The 17,593-nt window shown below is 41.3% G+C and overlaps 1 protein-coding gene across 1 annotated transcript in view; it reads left to right on the top strand.

Annotated features, from left to right (window-relative positions):
* VPS37A (VPS37A subunit of ESCRT-I) overlaps positions 1-16,748 on the top strand; it is a 58,662-nt gene extending 41,914 nt beyond the window's left edge. Inside the window, exons 10-12 of the mRNA XM_073608101.1 lie at positions 1,181-1,324; positions 9,959-10,039; positions 16,500-16,748. Coding sequence (XP_073464202.1) covers positions 1,181-1,324; positions 9,959-10,039 — 225 coding nt within the window. The 3' untranslated portion in view covers positions 16,500-16,748. The remainder of the gene's footprint in view (positions 1-1,180; positions 1,325-9,958; positions 10,040-16,499) is intronic.
* The last annotated feature ends 845 nt before the right edge of the window (positions 16,749-17,593 follow it).

Raw genomic sequence — 17,593 nt, 5'->3', positions numbered from 1 at the left:
CTGTTATACCTCTCCATTACCAGGCTTTTTTTCAGCTTGCAGCACTGTGACCGTTTGACGCTTACTTTGGAATATAACCCTGTACCCAAATACATTTTACATAATTTTTTGAAGACCGATAGGGGTTTTTTTTTTGTTTTTTTTTTTTTGTTTTTTGTTTTTTTTTTACTATAACAGGGAAAAAAACAAACATTTTTGAATAAAAGCTGTTTCTATTCTCTGTTAAAATTTAAAAATGCCAGAATAGTACAAAGTCCCTAAAATAACCTTTTTTTGGAAAGTAGACACCCCACAGTGATCTAATTTCTTGCCACAATTTTTTGGAAATAAAACATGCCAGTACTGGGGGGTTAACATAGTGCTTGAGAATGGTACTCTAGAAACATTACTGTATAATTCATAACAAAAGGGAAGGAGGAAAGGGTCAATGTACTAGTTGCATACAGTGGGAGGATGGAGGTTAAGGGGCTTAAATTGGCGGGATAATGTAGGTGAGGGGCTAATATACAGGTCACTAGGGGCAGTATTGCAGGAAGGAGTTGGGGGGGGGGGGGGGGGGGTTGTTATTGTAACAGAATGAATAGAGCAGCAGCTACAGCCGCCGATCATTCATCCTGTGCCCATTCATAAACACTGACCTCCCTACTTCCTATTTCCCCTGTTGTAAAGGGAAGGGGAGGAATCGGCACAGTAAACAGTACTATTCAATTACTTTGATGACCAATCACAGTGATCACATGGTACCCAGCTGCTTAGAATGGCTTGGTAGAGTTTCTCAGAGTACACAGCCATCTAGTGACTGCTTGGTACGCAGCAATCACCTGGCAGATTGGCCACCCGAGAGCTGTTTATCGAGTGCCGTTCATAAACGGCACTGGATAAATAAAGGGCCACCGATCTGCCATTGATAAACGTACATTGGTACAATGTTTACATTTTATTTTGAGGTTTCAGAGTCCTGACTGCCCAGCTGCCATCCTCTGTCCAATGAGAGCACTTCAGTGACCTTTAAGGACACTCTTATTGAACAGAGTGTACACAGGTGGATGGTGCTTAGCCCAGAGGTACTTTTTAATTTAAAAGTTGTCTGACAGGTTAATTGAAACAGCCTATTGCTGAATATACCACAACTTGGGTAGATATACTGTTTTGTCACACACTTTTTTTTTTTCCCCATTAGAGCTGCAGTCTAAGTGCTCTACAGGCTAGGTTGAAAGTGGCAGCTCATGAAGCAGAAGAGGACTCCGACAGTATTGCAGAAAACTTCCTTGAGGGAAAAACAGAAACAGACGATTTTCTAAACTTATTTATGGAAAAAAGAACAGTAAGTGTTTCTGCATGAGATTAACAAAGCGCTAGAAGAAATTATATTGCAGCCGTTTGCTAAAATCATTTAAGTTCATTTTTCCCTCATTAATGTACACACGGCACCCCATATTGACAGAAAAACACAGAAGTGTTGACATTTTTGCAGATTTATTAACAAAAAGAAAAACTGAAATATCACATGGTCCTAAGTATTCAGACCCTTTGCTGTGACACTCATATATTTATCTCAGGTGCTGTCCATTTCATCTGATCATCCTTGAGATGGTTCTACACCTTCATTTGAGTCCAGCTGTGTTTGATTATACTGATTGGACTTGATTAGGAAAGCCACACACCTGTCTATATAAGACCTTACAGCTCACAGTGCATGTCAGAGCAAATGAGAATCATGAGGTCAAAGGAACTGCCTGAAGAGCTCGGAGACAGAATTGTGGCAAGGCACAGATCTGGCCAAGGTTACAAAAAAATTCCTGCTGCTCTTAAGGTTCCTAAGAGCACAGTGGCCTCCATAATCCTTAAATGGAAGACGTGTGGGATGACCAGAATCCTTCCTAGAGCTGGCCGTCCGGCCAAACTGAGCTATCGGGGAGAAGAGCCTTGGTGAGAGAGGTAAAGAAGAACCCAAAGATCACTGTGGCTGAGCTCCAGAGATGCAGTCGGGAGATGGGAGAAAGTTGTAGAAAGTCAACCATCACTGCAGCTCTCCACCAGTCGGGGTTTTATGGCAGAGTGGCCCAACGGAAGCCTCTCCTCAGTGCAAGACACATGAAAGCCCGCATGGAGTTTGCTAAAAAAAAACACCTGAAGGACTCCAAGATGGTGAGAAATAAGATTCTTTGGTCTGATGAGACCAAGATAGAACTTTTTGGCCTTAATTCTAAGTTTTCTCCACACAGCGTATGTGTGGAGAAAACCAGTCCAATACAGTCCCAACAGTGAAGCATGGTGGTGGCAGCATCATGCTGTGGGGGTGTTTTTCAGCTGCAGGGACTGGACGACTGGTTGCAATCAAGGGAAAGATGAATGCGGCCAAGTACAGGGATATCCTGGACGAAAACCTTCTCCAGAGTGCTCAGGACCTCACGCTGGGCCGAGGGTTTACCTTCCAACAAGACAATGACCCTAAGCACACAGCTAAAATAACGAAGGAGTGGCTTCACAGCAACTCCGTGACTGTTCTTGAATGGCTCAGCCAGAGCCCTGACTTAAACCCAATTGAGCATCTCTGGAGGGACCTAAAAATGTCTGTCTACCAATGTTTACCATCCAACCTGACAGAACTGGAGAGGATCTGCAAGGAGGAATGGCAGAGGATCCCCAAATCCAGGTGTGAAAAACTTGTTGCATCTTTCCCAAAAAGACTCATGGCTGTATTAGATCAAAAGGGTGCTTCTACTAAATACTGAGCAAAGGGTCTGAATACTTAGGACCATGTGATATCTCAGCTTTTCTTTTTTAATAAATCTGCAAAAATGTCAACAATTCTGTGTTTTTCTGTCAATATGGGGTGCTGTGTGTACAATAATGAGGAAAAAAATGAACTTGAATGATTGAAAAAATGATTTTAGCAAATGGCTGCAATATAACAAAGAGTGAAAAATTTAAGGGGGTCTGAATACTTTCTGTCCCCACTGTATGTGTATATACATGTTGGTGGTATTTAACCACTTGCCGACCGCCTCACGCTGATGTACGTCAGCAGAATGGCACGGGCAGGCAAAATCACGTACCTGGTACGTGATTGCCTTCTCGTGGGCGGGGGGTCCGATTGGATCCCCCCCGGTGCCTGAGGCGGTCACCGTTGGTCTGGCAGCGATCAGAGATGAGGGGGAGGCCATCCGATTGTGGCCCCCCCCCCTCACGATCGCTCCCAGCCAATGAGAATCCTCCCCTGCCTGTGTGTAGTACACACAGGCAGAGGATGTGATGTCATCTCTCCTCGGCTCAGCAGTTTCCGTTCCGGTGCCGAGGAGAGAAGACTGTAATGTAAGTACACAAACACACACAGTAGAACATGCCAGGCACACTTTACACCCCCGATCCCCCCCTGTGTCACACTGACACCAAGCAGGTTTTTTTTTTTTTTTTTTTTTTCTGATTACTGCATGGTGTCAGTTTGTGACAGTTACTGTGTTAGGGCAGTTAGTGTTAGCCCCCTTTAGGTCTAGGGTACCCCCCTAACACCCACTAATAAAGTTTTAACCCCTTGATCACCCCCCGTCGCCAGTGTCACTAAGCGATCATTTTTCTGATCGCTGTATTAGTGTCGCTGGTGACGCTAGTTAGGGACGTAAATATTTAGGTTCGCCGTCAACATTTTATATCGACAGGGACCCCCATATACTACCTAATAAATATTTTAACCCCTTGATTGCCCCCTAGTTAACCTTTTCACCACTGATCACCGTATAACCGTTACGGGTGACGCTGGTTAGTTTGTTTATTTTTTATAGTGTCAGGGCACCCGCCGTTTATTACCTAATAAAGGTTTATCCCCCTGATCGCCCGACGGTGATATGCGTTGCCCCAGGCAGCGTCAGATTAGCGCCAGTACCGCTAACACCCACGCACGCACCGTACACCTCCCTTAGTGGTATAGTATCTGAACGGATCAATATCTGATCCGATCAGATCTATACTAGCGTCCCCAGCAGTTTAGGGTTCCCAAAAACGCAGTGTTAGCGGGATCAGCCCAGATACCTGCTAGCACCTGCGTTTTGCCCCCTCCGCCCGGCCCAGCCCAGCCCACCCAAGTGCAGTATCGATCGATCACTGTCACTTACAAAACACTAAACGCATAACTGTAGCGTTCGCAGAGTCAGGCCTGATCCCTGCGATCGCTAACAGTTTTTTTGGTAGCGTTTTGGTGAACTGGCAAGCACCAGCCCCAGGCAGCGTCAGGTTAGGGCCAGTACCGCTAACACCCACGCACGCAGCATACGCCTCCCTTAGTGGTATAGTATCTGAACGGATCAATATCTGATCCGATCAGATCTATACTAGTTTCCCCAGCAGTTTAGGGTTCCCAAAAACGCAGTGTTAGCGGGATCAGCCCAGATACCTGCTAGGACCTGCGTTTTGCCCCTCCGCCCGGCCCAGCCCACCCAAGTGCAGTATCGATCGATCACTGTCACTTACAAAACACTAAATGCATAACTGCAGCGTTCGCAGAGTCAGGCCTGATCCCTGCGATCGCTAACAGTTTTTTTGGTAGCCTTTTGGTGAACTGGCAAGCGCCAGCGGCCTAGTACACCCCGGTCATAGTCAAACCTGCACTGCAGTAACACTTGGTGACGTGACGAGTGCCATAAGTGCAGTTCAAGCTGGTGAGGTGGCAAGCACAAGTAGTGTCCCGCTGCCACCAAGAAGACAAACACAGGCCCATAGTGCCCTTCCTGCTGCATTCGCCAATCCTAATTGGGAACCCACCACTTCTGCAGCACCCGTACTCCCCCCCCCCATTCACATCCCCAACCAAATGCAGTCGGCTGCATGAGAGGCATTTTCTTTATGTCCTCCCAAGTACCCCTACCCAACGAACCCCCCAAAAAAGATGTTGTGTCTGCAGCAAGCACGGATATAGGCGTGACACCCGCTATTATTGTCCCTCCTGTCCTGACAATCCTGGTCTTTGCATTGGTGAATGTTTTGAACGCTACCATTCACTAGTTGAGTATTAGCGTAGGGTACAGCATTGCACAGACTAGGCACACTTTCACAGGGTCTCCCAAGATGCCATCGCATTTGAGAGACCCGAACCTGGAACCGGTTACAGTTATAAAAGTTACAGTTACAAAAACAGTGTAAAAAAAAAACACACAAAAAAAAAAATAAAATAAAAAATAAATAGTTGTCGTTTTATTCTCTCTCTCTCTCTATTCTCTCTCTATTGTTCTGCTCTTTTTTACTGTATTCTATTCTGCAATGTTTTATTGTTATTATGTTTTATCATGTTTGCTTTTCAGGTATGCAATTTTTTATAGTTTACCGTTTACTGTGATTTATTGTTAACCATTTTTTTGTCTTCAGGTACGCCATTCACGACTTTGAGTGGTTATACCAGAATGATGCCTGCAGGTTTAGGTATCATCTTGGTATCATTCTTTTCAGCCAGCGGTCGGCTTTCATGTAAAAGCAATCCTAGCGGCTAATTAGCCTCTAGACTGCTTTTACAAGCAGTGGAAGGGAATGCCCCCCCCCCCCCCCCATCTTCCGTGTTTTTCTCTGGCTCTCCTGTCTCAACAGGGAACCTGAGAATGCAGCCGGTGATTCAGCCAGCTGACCATAGAGCTGATCAGAGACCAGAGTGGCTCCAAACATCTCTATGGCCTAAGAAACCGGAAGCTACGAGCATTTTATGACTTAAATTTCGCCGGATGTAAACAGCGCCATTGGGAAATTGGGGAAGCATTTTATCACACCGATCTTGGTGTGGTCAGATGCTTTGAGGGCAGAGGAGAGATCTAAGGTCTAATAGACCCCAATTTTTTCAAAAAAGAGTACCTGTCACTACCTATTGCTATCATAGGGGATATTTACATTCCCCGAGATAACAATAAAAATGATTTAAAAAAAAAAAAATGAAAGGAACAGTTTAAAAATAAGATAAAAAAGCAAAAAAATAATAAAGAAAAAAAAAAAAGCACCCATGTCCCCCCTGCTCTCGCGCTAAGGCGAACGCAAGCGTCGGTTTGGCGTCAAATGTAAACAGCAATTGCACCATACATGTGAGGTATCACCGCGAAGGTCAGATCGAGGGCAGTAAGTTTAGCAGTAGACCTCCTCTGTAAATCTAAAGTGGTAACCTGCAAAGGCTTTTAAAGGCTTTTAAAAATGTATTTATTTTTTTGCCACTGCACGTTTGTGCGCAATTTTAAAGCATGTCATGTTTGGTATCCATGTACTCGGCCTAAGATCATCTTTTTTATTTCATCAAACATTTGGGCAATTTAGTGTGTTTTAGTGCATTAAAATTTAAAAAAGTGTGTTTTTTTTTCCCCAAAAAATGCGTTCGAAAAATCGCTGCGCAAATACTGTGTGGAAAAAAAAAATGAAACACCCACCATTTTATTCTGTAGGGCATTTGCTTTAAAAAAATATATAATGTTTGGGGGTTCAAAGTAATTTTCTTGCAAAAAAAAAATAATTTTTTCATGTAAACAAAAAGTGTCAGAAGGGGCTTTGTCTTCAAGTGCTTAGAAGAGTGGGTGATGTGTGACATAAGCTTCTAAATGTTGTGCATAAAATGCCAGGACAGTTCAAACCCCCCCCCCAAATGACCCCATTTTGGAAAGTAGACACCCCAAGCTATTTGCTGAGAGGCATGTCGAGTCCATGGAATACTTTATATTGTGACACAAGTTGCAGGAAAGAGACAATTTTTTTTTTTTTTTTTTGCACAAAGTTGTCACTAAATGATATATTGCTCAAACATGCCATGAGAATATGTGAAATTACACCCCAAAATACATTCTGTTGCTTCTCCTGAGTACGGGGATACCACATGTGTGAGACTTTTTGGGAACCTAGCCGCGTACGGGACCCCAAAAACCAAGCACCGCCTTCAGGCTTTCTAAGTGCGTACATTTTTGATTTCACTCTTCACTGCCTATCACAGTTTTGGAGGCCATGGAATGCCCAGGTGGCACAACCCCCCCCCCCCCCAAATGACCCCATTTTGGAAAGTAGACACTCCAAGCTATTTGCTGAGAGGTATAGTGAGTATTTTGCAGACCCCACTTTTTGTCACAAAGTTTTGAAAATTGAAAAAAGAAAAAAAAAAAGTTTTTTCTTGTCTTTCTTCATTTTCAAGAACAAATGAGAGCTGCAAAATACTCACCATGCCTCTCAGCAAATAGCTTGGGGTGTCTACTTTCCAAAATGGGGTCATTTGGGGGGGTTTTGTGCCATCTGGGCATTCCATGGCCTCCGAAACTGTTATAGGCAGTGAAGAGTGAAATCAAAAATTTACACCCTTAGAAATCCTGAAGGCGGTGATTGGTTTTCGGGGCCCCGTACGCGGCTAGGCTCCCAAAAAGTCCCACAAATGTGGTATCCCCATACTCAGGAGAAGCAGCTAAACGTATTTTGGGGTGCAATTCCACATATGCCCATGGCCTGTGTGAGCAATATATCATTTAGTGACAACTTTGTGCAAAAAAAAAAAAAATTGTCACTTTCCCGCAACTTGTGTCAAAATATAAAATATTCCATGGACTCAACATGCCTCAAAGCAAATAGCTTGGGGTGTCTACTTTCCAAAATGGGGTCATTTGGGGGGGTTTTGTGCCATCTGGGCATTTTATGGCCTTCAAAACTGTGATAGGTAGTGAGGAGTAAAATCAAAAATTTACGCCCTTAGAAATCCTGAAGGCGGTGATTGGTTTTTCGGGGCCCCGTACGCGGCTAGGCTCCCAAAAAGTCCCACACATGTGGTATCCCCGTACTCAGGAGAAGCAGCTGAATATATTTTGGGGTGCAATTCCACATATGCCCATGGCCTGTGTGAGCAATATATCATTTAGTGACAACTTTTTGTAATTTTTTTTTTTTTTTTTTTTTGTCATTATTCAATCACTTGGGACAAAAAAAAAATAATATTCAATGGGCTCAATATGCCTCTCAGCAATTTCCTTGGGGTGTCTACTTTCCTAAATGGGGTCATTTTGGGGGGTTGTGTACCGCCCTGCCATTTTAGCACCTCAAGAAATGACATAGGCAGTCATAAACTAAAAGCTGTGTAAATTCCAGAAAATGTACCCTAGTTTGTAGACGCTATAACTTTTGCGCAAACCAATAAATATACAATAAATATACACTTATTGACATTTTTTTTTACTAAAGACATGTGGCCGAATACATTTTGGCCTAAATGTATGACTAAAATTGAGTTTATTGGATTTTTTTTATAACAAAAAGTAGAAAATATCATTTTTTTTCAAAATTTTCGGTCTTTTTCCGTTTTATAGCGCAAAAAATAAAAACGGCAAAGGTGATCAAATACCATCAAAAGAAAGCTCTATTTGTGGGAAGAAAAGGACGCAAATTTCGTTTGGGTACAGCATTGCATGACCGCGCAATTGGCAGTTAAAGCGACGCAGTGCCAAATTGGAAAAAGTCCTCTGGTCCTTATGCAGCATAATGGTCCGGGGCTGAAGTGGTTAATCACCGCTGGGTTTTTTATTTTTTTTGCTAAAAAAATGAAAAAAAGACCAAAAATTTTGAAGGAAAAAAAATATTAATAAAAAATAGAAGTTTCTGTCAGTAAATTTTGTAAATTAAATTTTTCTCCTTCACTGTTAGGTTGCACTGAAAGGCAGCACTGATTGGTGTCACTGATGGGCACTGCTGGGGCTGCACTGATGATCAGTGCCCTGATTTACCTGTACAGTCTCTCCTGTGAGGAGATGCCGCTGATCGGCTCTCCTCGCTTCGCACTCTGTCAGTGAAGAGGAGCAGATAAACGGCACTTCTGTGTTTACATGTGATTGGACACAGCCGATCACATGGGTAAAGAGCCGCTTCATCGTCATTCTACTATATGGCGGGCGGGAGTTGGTAAACAAAAAAAAACTAAAATTTTGAAAAAGAACAAAACAAAATTTCCTACTTTGTTATGAAACCAAATTTCTTCCTAAATTTAGGCCAAAATGTATTCTGCTATGTCTTTGGTTAAAAAAAAAAAATCCCAATAAGTGTATATCCATTGGCTTGTGTGAAAGTTATCATGTCTACAAACTATGATGTATGTATATTTAAAAATTGATCAGTCCTGATGTACTAACGGCCTCATTTCTTGAGGTCTTTAAAATGCCAGGCCAGTACAAATGACCTCTTTTTGGAAAGTAGACAGTCTGAGGTATTTAGTTTGAGGCATTGCAAGTTTGTTTTGAAGTTGTACATTTTTTTTGTCACATTTTAAATTAAACAAAAATGCATTTGGTTACCAGTGCAGTACAGCATATGACTAGTGTGGTAGTGATCAGGGATACTGACCACTACTATATACTGAACACATAACCTTAATACACTTTTTTATATAGAAATGATCATACATTTTAAATAATGGAAGCTGAACAGCCCAGGTTGTCTAACTTGTAGCAAGTTAAAGCGGACCTTCAGTCGTTTTTCAACTTTCCATATATTAAATCTTCTGCCCTTGTTTTAACTTTGGATAGTAAAATATTTTTTTTTCTGCCAGTAAATCCCTTATACAGAACACTTCCTGTTTCTTGTCTGGTAAAAAGCCTAGGTTTAGGACATAATGCACAGCTCTCTCGCCGGGAGTTCGCCAGGAAGGGAGGGGGGGGATAAGTCATTAGAGGGCCAATGAGAGTGGGAAGTGTGCCTCTGTGTAAATCCAGGAAGTGAACAGGCAGCAGCTTCAGCTGCCCACAGTTAAAATGGATGCAGCCAGACTTAGTGGAAGGAGATTTCTGCAGCATATTTGGCAAGTACAGAATCACAGTATATATAAAATAAAATGCAAAGTGGTTGGAGGGAAACTTCAGAATGGCAAAGAGGTTTTTATTACAAATTATGGAAGCAGACTGCAGTTCCTCTTTAAAGCATTTGTGAGAACCTATGATTGATTGATCTTCAGTTGATTTTCTTCATGTTTTTTCTACAGTGCTGCCATAGTAGAAGAGCCAAAGAGGAGAAACTTCAGCAGTCCATATCATTACACAGCCAATACCATGCACCACTATAGGTATAGTACTAAATGAATAAACTCTATATGTAAAGTTGGTTATTGCTGTGCACTACCTTGTATAATATAATTGTTTGATTTTAAGCTTCAGGGACAATGTAGCTGCAATGTTCCAGTAATTTATTGCTTTGCTGCTTTTAAGTTCAGGGATGTGTAGCTACAAATGAGCATTTTTAATCCACCCCTCTGGTCAGAACTTTGGTTTGTGAATCTTACCATTTTAGTGCCAAATGACTGAATAAACAGTTTGGTGTATATATAATGTCACATTCATGAAAATCTGTATGTCCTTTTATTACACACACACACAGAACATAAGAGGAAACAATGGGGTTGATTTACTAAAACTGGAGAGTGCTCTTCAGAGAGAAATCGGGTGCAGCTCTGTATAGAAACCAATCAGCTTCCAGGTTTTTTTTTGTCAAAGCTTAATTGAACAAGCTGAAGTTAGAAGCTGATTGGCTAATATGCACAGCTGCATCGGATGTTGCACTCTCCAGTTCTTATAAATCAACGCCATTGTGTAAATTGTTGTAATATATGGCAACCAGTATAATCTTTCCATATCTGTCATAAAATCACACTATGAGAACACCACCTTCTACCACGTAATCCAGAGATGAGAAATCTGTCTTTCCCGTTTCTCTAGTGCACAGGAACAATCCGTTTTGTCTGCTGGTATAGGAAAACAAAAATTAAAAGAAATAGAAAAAAAAATACAGAGGCTGTCATTGCTGACCTTGTTAAAAAAAAAAAAAAAAAAAAATGCTAGCTGTCGACTGCCGTTCTGATCTTTTTGCTTAAACCGGTTGCGGACCAGCCGCCGCAGTTTTACTGCGGCAGATTGGCTCCGCTGTGCAAAATCATGTTATATTATGAGATCTCGTGGGGCTTGGATAGCAGGCGCGCGTGCCCTCCGTGAGTCCAACCACGGATACCCGCGATCGTTGAACGGGGAAATGCTGATGTAAACAAGCATTTCCCCGTTCTGCCTAGTGATAGGACTGATTACAGCTCCCTGTCATTGGGAGCGGTGATCAGTGTTGTGTCACGCAGCCCCTCTCCCCCACAGCTAGAACACATCCCTAGGACACACTTAACCCCTGCAGCTCCCCCTCCTGGTTAATCCCTTCACTGCCAGTCACATTTACACAGTAAGCAATGCATTTTTAATCGCACTGATCACTGTATGAATGTGAATGGTCCCAAAACAGCACCAGAAGTGTCCGATCTATCCACCATAATGTCGCAGTCACGATAAAAATCGCTGATCGCCGCCATTACTAGTAAAAAAAAAAAAAAAAAAATATTAATAAAAATGCCATAAATCTATCCTCTGTTTTGTAGACGCTATAATTTTTGCGCAAACCTATCAATAAACGCTTATTGCGATTTTTTTTTTTTTTTTTTTTAATTTTACCAAAAATATGTAGAAGAATTTGTATAGGCCTAAACTGAGGGGGAAAAAAATTCTTTTTTTATATATTTTTTGAGGATATTTATTATAGCAAAAAGTAAAAAATATTGCTTTTTTTTCAAAATTGCTCTTTTTTTTGTTTATAGCCCAAAAAATAAAAACCGCAGAGGCGATCAAATACCACCAAAAGAAAGCTCTATTTGTGGGGAAAAAAAGGACGTCAATTTTGTCTGGGAGCTACGTTGCACGACCGCGCAATTGTCCGTTAAAGCGACGCAGTGCCGAATCACAAAAAGTGCTCTGGTCTTTGGCCAGCTAAATCCTCAGGGGCTGAAGTGGTTAAAGACCAACTCCAAGAAAATGTTAAAAAAAAATCCACTCTTGCAGTTGGGCCTAAACCCGGTTCGATTGTTGTATGACCGAACGTCTGATTTTTGTCAAAAGCGAGTGTGCAGGATTTTGTCTAGCATACTAATATCAAATACGAACGTAGTGACGTACTATGAGAGTATAAAGAGGAAGTTCATTTCTCAAGCGCCACCCTTTGGGCCCCTTCTGCTAATTTCATGTTAGTCGACGTTTGAGCGTTGATTCACACTTTTTTGTTAAGTTATTTTTATTTGGATGGCAGATAGCATCTCTAATTTAATTTCTGTTTTTTTTTTTTTCTGCACAATAAAAAAATTGTGTAGAATAATACTTGGCTATGTGTTTTTCTTCAAATGACAGTTTGGGAGTAGGCAGCTCTATTAAAAGCAACACAATCTAAATTGACAAGGGACACCAACATAGTTGTATCTTTGATCTTAAAAACTCAGGGATAATGGTGTTGTGGTAACTTCCCCAAAAAATCAAACCACAACCATAATATTAATATTATTTATATCGCTACAAAACAAATGCCTTTTAAAATACGTTTGGCATAACTACATCAGTATCACCAGCAAAGCAGCTTTATTATTATCCCATTAAAGAAGATGAGAATGTGCGCTGCATTTCAACATTTCATCAGCTGCCGCGTCACCAATGTTCATTCTAGATTACGATTGGTAGTTTACAAGACCGAACTCTTCCCTTCGTTCCTTTATTCCGATCATGCATGTTTGTACTTTCGACTTGTGTGATGATTTCTGTACTGACCATCTGAAAATCAGACGTTGAGTTCACATCCAACAAAAATTTTATAGCCTGCACATCCAGCTTTTGTCTGACGAAAAAGTAAAATCAGCTGTCAAAAGCACTGTACTAACGATCCAGACAGCTCATCTTCCGAATTGTGAAAAACAAGCCCTTACACAAAGCCTGATGTATTGAAATGTTTAGTGATTTGGCAACATTTCACAATACAGTTTCTTGTAGCATACTGCACTAGTGAATATGTGAAAATTTTAGCTGCAGTGCATTGCAGCGAACTGCGATAAAAATAAACTCAATGGACTCAACTCAACTCTTTCCGGCTGTTGAAAACTCAACGCTGAACTCCAGGAACAAAAAATGTAATTTACATATATTCTTCCAACAACTAAAAAGGATAGAAGTCTACTTTGTGTTCATCAAATACTTTTGCAAATTCAAATATTTCCTTGAAAATTAAGGACGACATCATGCACATAGCCTGTGCAGAGAACTAAGCTGTGGGAGGGACCCATGTATACACATGCCTCCCGTAATTATACAGTATTTCCTTATTCCCATTGATTGGCTTCATGTGTTACCCATAATTGCCCTTTTTAGCATCATAAATGGTACAGAAATGGTGGTTTTGCCCTTTTCTTTGACATGATTTCACAGTTTTCCCAACAGACAAACTTGAGAGAAGAATGTCTAATAAGTCCAGTTATGCAAGATTTTATTAATGCCTTCAATTATATCTGCTTCTTCTGACTTTGGAATTCCATAAGATCCTGCTTTTAGTCCTGTTCTTTGTCCTTTTGCTGGCACCACTCTAGTTGCATCCATTGGTTCTAAGCTCTCTGCGCCTACCTCAGTCCTCATCACAAGTTCTAGAAATTGGTTCTGAATGAAGGTGATGTTTAGAAAGACAGGTCAAAGAGAAAACAAAGCTGTGGGGGCATAAGATTCCTGCTTGCTTTAGTCATTTTTAAAACAGCAATGACTGTACTAAGACAGATTAAAAATTCTCCAGTTGGAAAAAGACTAGAATGAATCTTCAACAGCTTAGCTGTAGCCTAGGGGGCATGGCATTCTTGTTGTTGTAAGCTGTATAACCTCATCTAACGGGAACTGAGGAGATCTCATATAATCCTCCTTATCCATTGGGTGTGTTAAACGTGCTATCCCTTTGATGAGGTTAATACTAAACCTTGGGATTACTTCCAAAGAATTGATGTGCCTAGGTCAAAGGTGGCAACTGACGTGGCCAGTCATTTAAGATCCTGGGTAACTTCAGGAATCCTGTAAACCGCACCCCTTTAAACGTTTTGGATGGCTGCTTTTGTTTTGTTCTTTCGTGAAGTTATCATTCCCTTTGGGTTCTTTTAAGCTGTGGCTTTAATTTGCAGGAACATTGATGGACACATCCTTGACGTCTGCATGTCCTGCTAATGAAAATTTGCCATCTCCATTCTAGTGCTGTTGGGGTTAATATGAGCTGATGGACCCGTCACAGACATTAGTCAAGAGTTCCAACTGTGCCCATCCTTTCTTCCTGCCTCCTCCATTTATAAAAGCCATACTATAGCTTCCAGCAATAAAAAGTGCTCCATGAATGGAGAAGGTTGACCTTTTTTTATACGCCCGCCCATCCTCCATTCATAGAGCACTTTTCATTGCTGGGAGCTAAAGTATGGCTTCTATGAATGGAGAATGGGGACAGAAAGGGTGGGCATGTCAAGTGCCTGTGACAGGTCCAGTGGCTCGTATTAACCCCCACAGCACCAGAAGATTACCCCTGCAGGGGTAAGAGTAGTCTCAAGGGCAATTCTCATTCAATGTATGTACTGTTCCTTGAGCTGATGATTTTTTTTATATAACTTAGGATTTAAAGGTTAGCAGAAACAAAAGCTTTTGTTGATTTCCTGTGCTGATTAAGTGAGCCAATGTTGCTGTGCTACTATTGTAAAACCTTACTATGGGTTACTATATTCCACTTTATTTTATCTGGCATACAGTCTGATATGTGCAGTGAACTCTTTAGTGGTAGTTTAATTGCATTTAGAAGCGTTAACATACAGAGGGATGAAATGGTTGCCTTTCTTGATCATTACAGTGGATCTGTATCAAAGAGTCTGCACTAAAGCTGGCAATAGACAGTTCAGCAGGAACCATGTATTGACAGGTTGAATGTACCCAAGTTGATTGATCAACTTAAGTACAACCAGCCTGTCGGATTTTACATGCGATTATTGCTAGAGGCTGTTATAGCCGCTAGCAATCACTGTGTTCTCCTGGCAGAGACGGCTTTCCCCGCCTGAAGAACATAATGACTCAGCAGAAGGGATTCCCCATCAACACTCACTGTGTGGTTGATTGAGAACAAAGGTGACAATCCACACTGGTCAGAGTTTCTCACTGGGGCTCACCAATGAAGAGCCTCAATTCAAAATAATTCCATGAAGTTCTGGTACCAGCTGAAGCTCAGGAAATGCTGAGGAATATCTTATTTTATCAGTTGTACTTCCGCTGTAAGAAAAAAAAAAAAAAAAATTCCCAACACCAGTTGGTACCTCCTATTTCTTAGTTTCAGCTCAAATACGCTGCAGTATTAATGCGTGCAAGAGCTGCGACTATCAACACATTTACATTATGTTTCTAGAGGTAATTATGATTGTACCCAGTTGCTGCCTTTTCACCAGAAACATAATAAAAGTGTAAGTAAACCCAATCACTATAGCCTCCTAAAAGCCTTAACATGTTAAAGGATAAGTTCACCTTAAACAACATAATAAAATAAATAATAAATTCACATTTTTTGCAGGTAAAAAAAAAATCTGCAATTATTTTTCTTTTTTTACAGGAGCCAGCAATGATCTGTGGATCGTGGGTGCAGTTTCAGACTCCTTCCAGCTTTCTACCTCTACCTCTGTATGGTCTTTCAGCTTGAAACCTGCAGGGAGTTTGAATGCACTACAAGCGCACTTGATCAGCACGCTCACAGTCCTATTAAAATTACAAGCCAGCTGCCACAGTGGGAAATGAGACTTGTAGTTTATTCAATCACAGATCCTTGTGAATAAATGATGCATCTGTGCACCTATTTTAAAATTTGACGGCAGCTGCGGCGGGGGGGGGGGGGGGGTTCGTTGAGGGTGGGGCGGTGGTGTTAATCTGCATAACTTTTAGCTTGAGGTATTGTTTACTGCCAGGAAGCTGATAACTAAGGTGTGGATCCCACCTGGGTGTCTACCATACAACAATGGAAATCGGAGATTAAGGCAGGCCACACACAATGCAAATTTATTTCCTGCAACCACACGTTGCAGGAAAAAAAATTTGCACAGTTCCCCCATCAACACAGACAGTGCTGACGGGGGAATCGGCAATTGTCTTCTTCCAGCAGGGGAAGCCATCCCCAGCCGCTAGCAATAATCGCAAGTGAATCCAGCAGGCTGGTTGTACCCAAGTTGATCGATCCATTAACTGTTCGAATTTCTTCCAGTTCCTGCTGAACTGGCTGAGATTCGAACTGTGTATGGCCGGTCTAAGAATCTGTACTATGAGCACAGAGGTTGCATGTACCACCTACTTTATTCAGAGCAGTGGCTTTATGTGTTTAAGTCCAATATACTTATTTGTGATCGGTTATGTCTAAGGGTAGGACCGAGTTCTAAATATCCCTACTTTGGAGACTGCACACTTGGTTTTCATAATTTACTCAATTGATTTATATGCTAATTATAGAGGCTTTGAAGGCTGTATTTAGGTTGCCTTGGCACTTTTGGTAATTGAATTCTCTGTGAAAGTGGTTAAAACTGCTAGATGATAGTGGTGTGTATGGGCAGCATTCGGGTGAATCCATGCCAATGTTCTCCATATGCTGGTAGAGTTGCCTGTTATTTATAGGTTGTTCTTTCTCTCCTACAGGTATCTATAGAGAAGAAATTGGAACCCCAGAAAGCACAGTTTTGTATTTGAGTGGAAGCTGGAAATGACCTTGATCTGTTTTGTATTATATTATGTTGATAGACTATTTGGTAGGGTTTGATTTTGTACAATTTAACCCATCATTTAATTTCACATGCTCTTAAATCTGCTGTAATTATACTTCTAATATATTTTTACTTTTTGTTGCCCATATTGGAATGATTTATATTAAATTTTTTTGTGAACTGAGCTATTGCAACATTTGCAGTGTTATTTGGCTATTTTGCCATTTTTTTGGGTACTATACATGTTTATTTTTAACTTTTTAGGCCTGAATGGTTTGACCTATACATCATGAAAACCTGGCATTTTTTGGGCACGCGGCAGGCACACGTGCAGCTTATAGCTCACTGCCATAAGCCTGTCACAATTGACAGGCTGAAAACTCAGCTTCTATATACAGGGGTACACTGTTCCAAGCAGTACGATTAGGGCCATATGCCTTCAGAAGGGGTGTGTGCAATACCTGTGTTTTGGGATATGCATCCCTGTATACATGTGGCTCTGTACACAAGTACTGCTCAGGACCGATTTTAAGCGTCACATATTTCAGGCTGTCAATGGTTGTATGTTGCACCTGTGCCTCCTGGCCACACAAAACAGCCATTGTGCATGAACAGGACAAGATTGATTTTTATTTATTTTTGCATCTATATTATGTTTTACTCAACCCCTTCATGCCGACAGTACATATATATGCAGCTTCACTGGACTGGGCTTTTTTTTTCCCCCCCATGGAGCCACATATATGCGCCTCTGTTTTTGTACTGGACGTGCACCCAGCACAGAGACCGGGGGCCCCAGATCCTGTACTAACAATTTGGAACCAGAACCTCTGATTGGCTATCACAGTGATCAGTCACTGTGAAGCCTGCCCGTGTTTTTTTTTTTTTTTTTTTTTTTTTTTTTTTTTTTTTTTCCAAGTGAGAGACACACAACGGTGTGTAAAAAGAATACCTATATAAAGGTTTGATCTAGGTTAGTGTTTGGGTCAAAGGTTAGGGTCAGTATATTTTTGGCAGGATTTTTTTATG

Source organism: Aquarana catesbeiana, linkage group LG01 (genome assembly GCF_042186555.1).
Source record: "Aquarana catesbeiana isolate 2022-GZ linkage group LG01, ASM4218655v1, whole genome shotgun sequence".
NCBI classification, from domain to species: domain Eukaryota; kingdom Metazoa; phylum Chordata; class Amphibia; order Anura; family Ranidae; genus Aquarana; species Aquarana catesbeiana.
Note: the sequence above shows the minus strand (reverse complement) of the source record. Positions and strands in the feature narration are given on the sequence as shown.